This window comes from Tasmannia lanceolata, unplaced genomic scaffold (genome assembly GCF_043159265.1).
Source record: "Tasmannia lanceolata isolate RefF3 unplaced genomic scaffold, GAP_Taslan_0.1 ptg000007l, whole genome shotgun sequence".
In the NCBI taxonomy this organism is placed as follows: domain Eukaryota; kingdom Viridiplantae; phylum Streptophyta; class Magnoliopsida; order Canellales; family Winteraceae; genus Tasmannia; species Tasmannia lanceolata.
The window spans coordinates 24,790,031-24,799,166 of record NW_027518684.1 but is presented as its reverse complement, the minus strand read 5'-3'; the positions used below and the strand labels follow the sequence as shown (position 1 = coordinate 24,799,166).

Below are 9,136 nucleotides of genomic sequence, written 5' to 3'. Positions count from 1 at the left end.
GGTCAAAACACCTTTTTTGAGTGTTTTGATGGGATAAAAAATCAAGAGCTGCGTGGTTTGCCACCTAGCCCTTGTAAATTACCCGGTCGGCCATCATATAAAAACTCATAATTAAATGGGATTCATTAGCTAAAATATGGAGCGACCCAAATGGGCTCCGTAACCCAATGCGAAGAGTTTATAGGTATTAAACTCTTATCCTCCAAGTTGAAGACCCCGTTATCATAATTCCAATCTCGTGCATCATCATCGCCATCTGTGAAGTAGATACAGTTTCCCTTGCACTGGGGAAAGTCAAGAGCTGAGACAGAGAATGAGCTATTAAACCCCAAGATTAATATTTGATCGCCTATGCTTTCAATCTCTATCCACTCTCTTGTTTCTTCTTCCAATTCAAAAACATCAAACCACTGTCTTATAAACCCACTCTGGAAGAGGTTGACGTATGTTTCCATGTTCATCGTGGCCATAAGCAGGATTCCAATCGTAATGTCTGAACACCATCAACAGCCTCTTGGAAGATTCCACTAGACACCTCTTAGAAGCTTCTACTCCTTCAGATGGAGGTGTAATTACTGTAAACTTCGGAAAATCATTGGAAGCAAATTCACAAGTTACAACAGCACTGTGATTAGTGATTGCATAGAATTTATCCTTGTAATATATGACATCTTCATAAGGACCCCATTGATTTCATCCCCCGGTTTATAGAAGGACAATTTCAGCAAATTAGTGACAATGGTAACGACATAGTTTGGTGTTGAAATGGGATTTGCCGATAAAAGAGTCTTGAACATATACCTGTCAGAACAATTTCAGCTAATTAGTGACAATGGTAACAATGTAGTCTGAGTGTTGAAATAGAATCTGCCAATAAAATACTCTATACGATATACCTGTAGTCCCTTGGTTCTTCAGGATCGTTACTATTTTGGTTATCAGGAAATTTATCAAGTGAGGGAAGCTGAATTTGGGTACCTGTGAAGGGATTTAATAGATGGATATTAGAGCTCGCATCTACCGTGATCACCCATCCCTTGGAAGAACCACAACACCATTTGCAATGAAATTCCGGTAATTGAATATCGTAAATCTTATTTTTAGTGATACTATAGAAGTTACGAGTTTCAGTACGTTCTTTATCAGGGAGCATCATGAGTGGAAGCTTGTCTTGAAAGTCCAACCAATGGCGATTTTCTTTGGCGACCTGATACCAGGATGAGCACATAGCACCAAACCAGATTTGATCGATAATGTGCGGTAGACGATCCAAGACCATCACTAAGAGCTCATTTGGAACTTCGGACCACTCACCCATGTCACTGTTCATGTCTATCTTCTTGCGATTGATCAGATTGGTAGCTAAGAAAAGAAGAAAAGAATTATGAGGAACAATCAGTGCAAATGAGTAGTAAATGTAACTTCAGTAATATATGTATATATGCAAAGGATAATTAGAGCATCTTTACATACTTCCTAAAAATTAATTCATTATAATCATGTATGTACATAAATCTAATGGGTGATGATAAATTTGCAAACCCTGTAGGATAATTTGCACCCCTTTATGTGGCAAACTTTTAACTCTTTTTAATGTCAATTCACATTAAAATGGGCGCAAATTATCTTATAGGGGGTGTGAATTTATCATCGCCCAATCTAATTTGCATATAAAATTATAATTCAAACAACTGATATAATAGTTGCATATCTATCACCAAATCATATGATTAAAGTCTTCCTTTTAATTTCCCATTTGCAAATAAGAATAACTTCCACTGGTATCCAACTATGCTCATTGTCACCTAATATAACTATAAATGCAATCCTATAAAACAAATTAGTGGTTGGGAAGAACTTATCCTAAATTAATCATATTTGTAAATGATTAATTAAGGTATCTTTTAGGGGTATCCAAAGAGAAGAAAAAAATACAGCTACATGTACATGTGTGTTAATACTCGAACACACACACACACACAATATATATATATATATATATATATATATATATATATATATATGCCTGTGTGTGTATGTATGTATGTATAGGGATTTGCTAGGGACCATCGCAGAAGGCATTTCATGGGCCGGCTGTTGCATGAGAGAGCAGCCACATAGGCTCACTTTTCAACAGATTTTGTCTCTCTCTGTGTGTATATGGGAAATAATATCTTTAGCCCCCTTTTTAGTACTTCCACCTTTCCTTGTGTTCATCCCTTCCTAAAATGGCATTGTTTTGGAAAAACTAGAACAACAGGGGTGTTTAATGTATCCATATTTGAGAAACGACAAAGAGTAGTGATGGAATGCTGGGAAAGTGGTGAAAATGTCATTTGTCCACACACACAGACACAGACACAGAGACACACAGATGCACGCACGCGCACGCACGCACGCACATTTGAGTGGGACTAAAGGTTCGTCACCATGACTTAATAAGTGGATAGATGAAGGGCATGTGGAAGGAAAGAAATCGTAAAGTAACAGAGGCACACAAAACTTGTATATCATGCATTAGGACCCCCCACCCACACTACACACCACACACACACAAAATCCCTGAAAGAAAGAGTAGAAAAGAGAGCCATTCCCAAGTGGTACGGCATGATAACATGAAGCAGCAGGAATCAGAGCAGGTGTGGGTGTATGAGAGGCAATGGGATGTAAAAATAAGTTCTTTATAAACCCAAGCATCTGATATTCAAAAGGCCTATGTGATTGAGGACCGGGAAGGAAAATGATACGATCACACAGTGCTTGATGGACTACCAATTTTAGGAGCTGGATTGCTTACTATTTTAGTCATAAACTTGCTGTTTCTTATTTCCTTATTTAAGATATTTAGGGTAAGAGTATTTTGAATAAGATATTTAGGATAAGAGTATTTGAATTTGCTGCTGATTTCTAGGAGTTTATTTGCTTGGATGTAATCATATATAAGCTTGGACATTGGTATTACACAGGGGAATTTCCAGAATAAAATTGGCAGTATTGCGAGGGATTCCCCCCCGGAAGTGGGAAACTTTGTTTTCTTGGCTTTCTTCTTCCCTTGCAGGTGCACAGGTCTTATCATCTGGTATCAGAGCCAACGCTCTTGTTGCCTGTGATCGACCATGGCTGATGGAACTCGAAGCCAGGATTCCAAAGGGCTAGAAGCTGAGATGGTGAAACTTCGTGATAGTGCGTCAAAACAAGAGGAAGGAATACGGGAGATTAAACAACTTATCGCTTCAATGGATCACAAGTTTGCTGCGATGGATCTCAAATACGATCAACTTGCCGCGTCTGTAGCGATGTCACAACAGGATCAATACGGATCGAACCACAACACACCCCCAACACCACGCATGACTTCTCAAGCACCAATACAAACGAAGTTCGGGAAAGTGGATTTTCCGCGGTTCAACGGAGATGATCCGCTCGGGTGGATTTATAGGGTGGAGCAATTTTTCGATTACAACCAAGTAGCGGAGGAACACAAAGTGCCTCTCGCATCCATCCATCTCGAGAACAAGGCATTACAGTGGTTCCGCTGGTTCAAGAGTACTCAGGGACATGTCAGTTGGAAAGAACTGGTAAATGCCTCATGCACTCGGTTCGGTCCAAATGCTCAGGAAGACTTCACTGGAGCCCTCACCAAGCTGCACCAAAAGTCAACGGTCAAAGAATACCAAGAAAAGTTTGAAGAATTAGCAGTGAGTACATCGGGGCTAAGTGACGAGTTCTTCATTAGTTGTTTCGTGAGCGGGCTCAAGGATGAAATCCGCCTGGCCGTTCAGATGTTTAAGCCTACTACGATCAGCCAGGCATTGGGTTTGGCACGACTCCAAGAAGACAATGCAGAGGCTCTAGCTAGACGGAGCCTTCCCAACCCGGCACGCGTAGACCAACTACGACCGAACCTAACTTCCAGACCAGCCCCCAAGTCGACGGAGGGATCCTTGACACTTCCCTTTAAGCGCATGACACAGTCTGAGATGAATGAAAGGCGTTCCAAGGGATTGTGTTACAACTGTGATGAGCAGTTTACACCAGGTCACCGTTGCAAAAAGCGACAATTGTTTCTTATTGAGGCAGGAGGGTCAGATACGGAAGAGGATGATACTGCTTCCAAGGGGGCAGACGAGAATGAAGAGGAGGTGCAGATTTCAGTCAACGCTCTTACGGGTTCCCTTGCACCTGAAACCATTCGAGTCCGGGGATATATCAAACGAAGTCCAGTGGTGATTCTGGTTGACTCTGGCAGCACTCACAATTTCTTAGACCCACGTGTGGCAAAACGGACCGCGTGTGCAGTGCAACCGACACAGCCCTTAAAGGTGAAGGTGGCAAACGGACACCGTTTGATGTGTAATGCTATTTGTCGTGACTTCCATTGGGTTATGCATGGCACTGAGTTTACCACTGAGGTTCGGCTACTACCGCTAGATGGCTATGATTTGGTGTTGGGCATTCAATGGCTAACGACACTAGGTGATATAGTATGGAACTTCTCTAAACTTCGAATGGAGTTTTGGTTAGATGGGCGCAAACATGTGATGCGTGGGGCCAATCACACAGTGCTTGATGGACTACCAATTTTAGGAGCTGGATTGCTTACTATTTTAGTCATAAACTTGCTGTTTCTTATTTCCTTATTTAAGATATTTAGGGTAAGAGTATTTTGAATAAGATATTTAGGGTAAGAGTATTTTGAATTTGCTGCTGATTTCTAGGAGTTGATTTGCTTGGATGTAATCGTATATACGCTTGGACATTGGTATTACACAGGAGAATTTCCAGAATAAAATTGGCAGTATTGCGAGGAATTCCCCCCCGGAACTGGGAAACTTGGTTTTCTTGGCTTTCTTCTTCCCTTGCAGGTGCACAGGTCATATTATTAATCAATTTTATTAATCATCCAAGCTTATGATTCCTCTATTCTTGAAGACTTTAACACTTGAGATTATTCCCAGTGACAGATAGAAACTATCGGATTACCATACGAGCAATGCATTAATATCTTTTTATAAGATGAAAGGGCAAAATGGAAACCTAACATTTTCCCAAATAATGGTCACCCAGCACCAATCAATTTCAACCAAATTGGAAGAAGATTAAACTACAAAAGTAATCTTAAAATTCGGTACTTTCAGCAATGAAGAATAGGAAAAGCTTTGCAATTTAAATGCTACAATTATTGATGCACCTTTTATTAAAGAGTTCTAAGACCAACGTCCTCTCTTACCGAAATCATTAAATAAGTCATTAAGTTGGCGTTTAAAGATTCTAAAAACAATACCAATTTGGAATTTCCCAGTTACAAAAATACGAAAATACCAAATGAAAATGCAGATATCTGATCGAGGACTACTTAGATGGCATCAAATCTGAAAACCCAGATCCAAAAAAATGAAGTCGACAAGTAATCAAAAACAGAGTTTGTACATAAAATCACAAAACTGTTCAGAACATCCCAAGAACAGATCTTCTTTTTTTTTTGAAAGTTAACGATAATCATCAAGAAACTCCCAAGAACAGATCCTCAACCAACACTATCAACTACCAAAATAATGATAAGAAAAAACAACAAAGAACACACAAACTAATACAGAGATCAGGACTCATTACCATATATCTACATGGAATTTCAAGGAAATCTAACCAAAGCTTGAGAATACATTATTTGAGAAGGCCTAAATTGGTTGGGCCCAAAGGGGGGTGGGTTTCCATGATTACAAGCATGGCGCACAGGCCTACAGAGGGGCTTTCTTTTGGGTTCAATAGACCATGGTTTACAATTTCTCTTATCAAGTAGCATCTTATGCAGTGATGTGTAATAGTTACCTAGTCCCAAATATGATACTTGGCCATGCTGTTAAAGTTTTCAATTGGTAAGATTCTTAGTGTTGATGGTCTAATGTTATTGAAAAGGGTGAAAAATTGAAAGGGACTTCTTTTCTTTATAAAATAAGAAACTATACATTGTTTATATTTCAACTAATAGGCAACTACTAAATCCTACAAATTAGCTAAAACAATTTCAAAAGCAATCTCCAACATAATAGCAATTATTAAAGATATGATCCTACAAAATAGCAAACACTAAAGATTCAAAAGATGCTGAAAATAAATCCTCTCCTAGTCATGCAGATGACAATGCCTTAAAAAAAGTATGGAATTTTAGAAATATTTTTCCATTCCAAACTTTTCCAAAAAAAAAATAAAAAATTGTGCAATCCAAACAGGGCCTAAAGAAAAAAAGAAAGAAAGAATAACATCGTTTAATATAAACCAGATTAACAGAAACTAACAACAAGAGAGATTCTGCATAAATATCAGCAAACAACCCTTTTCACCTATTCTTTTTTTTTGTTCTACTAGGGTTAGGGTAGGATTAGGGTTTCATGAGATCTAAAATTAGAGATACCAAACAAACAAACAAAAAAAAAAAACTGAACTCACCTTTCCCTATCACGAGATGATTTTCAAGTAAGGTCCAAAGGACGAAGATACAGAGCCGGACAAGATAGAGTTCTCTCTCTCTCGCTCTCTCTCTCTCTTTCTCTCTCTCTCACTCTCTCTCTCTCTCTCTCTCTCTCTCTCTCTCTCTCTCTCGTTGAGATATCAAAGCCTTTGTTTTTCAACAAATCAAAATGTTGGGAAGAAGGCCGATTCTTGACTCGCCCCGTAACACCAACATCTGTAATTACGTGAAGGCTTTGGGATGGTCATCCATGACCGAGTCAGAGTGTCAATTAGGCCGGTTCGACTCGGAGATATTCCCAACAAACTCCAATTCCTCGGAGGAGCCCGGAAAAATTTCACCCCACTCTTTCACCCATTTTCAGCTCAATCTCTTGCTCTTCACCCTCCAATGAACTCGGTCCAATTAACCAGGTTCGAGTTGAACAGAACCAAAAAAATAAAAAAATAAAAAAGGGTTGGTGTGTGTGTGTGTGTGTGTTTCTCAGCTGTTATTTCGTACTCTGATCTCTTTGTTTCAGGATTTCTTTGTGTTTAAAAAAATTAAAGTAGCTTTTGGGTTTCTTAAACTAGTGGTATTAAAAAGATTAAAGAAATTGTACCTACTATTTCTTTGTGGGTTTCTTAAACTAGCCTTTTAAACTAGTGGTATTAAAAAGATTAAAGAAATTGTACCTACTATTTCTTGCACAAGCACATAGGAGGTTCGATCGAGGATGAATCTTTGGATTACCTTAAGGTCCAGTGTCCATTACTTAACTTCCAAATTTAGGGCACCATACTATCACTATTTGGTGTGGCGTGGGTATTTCCTCTATCCATTGAATCTGTATGTTTGGATGGGGATTCGGCCCTTTTGGAGAGGCAGGCAAAGCTCTTTAGTGTCTATGTTAACGTTATACATTTGGAATGAACATAAAAACTGGCTATTTCAAGTGAGTATGTCTATTTGCAATGAAAATTTATCTTGGTCTAAAGGAAAAATCGACACGTGCTTGTCACCAACAACTAACAAGTATTGCCTTGAATAATTGGAAATCGATTATATGGAAAAGAATACCGAAGCACAAATCTGCTCTTTTTTTAAAACCACCACCCATAGATGTGATCAAGCTCGACTTTAATGGTAGATCAAAGGGTAACCTCAGATCAACCGAACCAACGGCGTATCATGGCCTAAGGGACAATCTAACAGACCATGGCACCTTACAATTGTTGTGAATATGTCTTGAATTCTGGCGTTATATAGGACCCTATATGGGTTTCCCGCAAGGATTTAAACGTCGGTTTCAGCCATAACCGAATTGGTTTAGATGGAAATTTAGGCTGAAATCATGTAAAACCTTTATGAAAATTTTGTTTTGTTTTTTATTTTTAAAAAAATTCCACTGAAATGTATACAAATTCTGTAATTCAGGTGAAAATTTTTTAAATAAGGTTTAAAAAACAAAATTTCAGTTGAAATTGGTAAAATACTGTATTTTTCAGATTCAACGTACTTTTGCTTTCAGTTTGGACCGAAACTGAAATATTTTGGACGAAATTTCGGATTTCGTCCAAAATGTAAAAAATCTTTAAAGTGATCCGCACCTTCCATTAATAGGGTGGTAAAAAATCAAATATCCTAACCATCCAAATAAGGGGCCTTCCAGCATCCAAACAGTTTGGGATTGTCCCATGGGTGCAACTTTTGGGTCATGGCCTATCCATGGTGGGACCCACCGAATGCTTGATATTCAGCAAAGAAATCCCACTTAATAGGATGATCGAAACCGTTCATTTGTTGGACCTCAGCGTAAATAGGGTGCAGCCCATAGATCTGTTGACTTTTTATGCAAAAGTCTTTTTGTAATTCAATCTTACAAAGGGGTGCTTTTAGTCTTTTACATTGGCTTTGCTTTTTGCTTTAGGGCTTCTCACTCAAAGTTAGAGCTTCCCTCCAAAAGGACTAAAGCCATGAGAAAACTTTAGTCCTAGATGGGAAGTGTGAGAGGGTGAGAGTGGCCATATATATACTTTCACTCTCTTAGTCTTGTGAATGAGAAAGAGGTCATGAGAATCCTACGCGCACGGATCACCCACTTGGGTCTGGTGGGCTTTTGGTATTACCACACACGCGCGCCGCCCGGCCCGGCGCGGCTCGGCAGGCCGCGCGCGTGGGCCCAAAGCCTTTTTCTTTTATTTCTTTTCTTTTTCTTTAATCATTATTTAATACTTTTTACCGTTTGAGATTCCTTAAATCTTGGTTTTGTGATCGTTTGGGAAACGTCTCTCACGCACTAAAAGAGTGCGACGTTTCATCCCAACGTGTCTCTTATTTTTCTATAAAAACGGTTTTACAGAGATAGAAAGATACACAGAACGGATTCTTCTTCTGCTATCTTCTCTCTAGTTTTCCTTCTGGTTTTCCCCAACCTTTCTGATCAAGGCTTTTGGCACATATAAGCAAGTTGTTAGGCATCCGGACTGCGTGAGTGCACACCCCTGGAGCGAGAGTTGTTGTATCCTGGAGGCATACGCCGTGACGCCCATCTGCACCGTTGATTCGTCATAGTGGGGCCGAGATTTGCCTTAAGGACAGCGAAGATTCTTCGTGCCTCAACTCGATAAGTGATCTAACGATTTGTTCTTCCTTTACAGTTTATTATTGCAGAAAATTGTTACTGTT

General features: G+C 39.3%; 1 protein-coding gene across 5 annotated transcripts; it reads right to left on the bottom strand.

The window, feature by feature from the left end:
- Window positions 1–319: 319 nt before the first annotated feature.
- On the bottom strand, window positions 320–7,348 carry LOC143881172 (putative F-box protein At4g22660). Of its 5 annotated transcripts, XM_077384161.1 has the most exons (4): window positions 6,448–7,011; window positions 1,135–1,362; window positions 897–978; window positions 320–801 (listed from the first exon to the last, which is right to left on the bottom strand). In XM_077384161.1, exons 2-4 carry the CDS (start codon window positions 1,328–1,330, stop codon window positions 615–617), a joined length of 465 nt encoding a protein of 154 aa, XP_077240276.1. In that variant the 5' UTR covers window positions 1,331–1,362; window positions 6,448–7,011; the 3' UTR covers window positions 320–614. The 5 variants fall into 5 exon arrangements, 4 of the variants coding, with proteins under 4 accessions (XP_077240276.1, XP_077240274.1, XP_077240275.1 ...); XR_013251894.1 differs by lacking the exon at window positions 897–978 and having other exon boundaries at window positions 979–1,362; XM_077384159.1 differs by lacking the exon at window positions 6,448–7,011 and adding an exon at window positions 7,148–7,348 and having other exon boundaries at window positions 897–1,362.
- Between the last annotated feature and the right edge of the window lie 1,788 nt (window positions 7,349–9,136).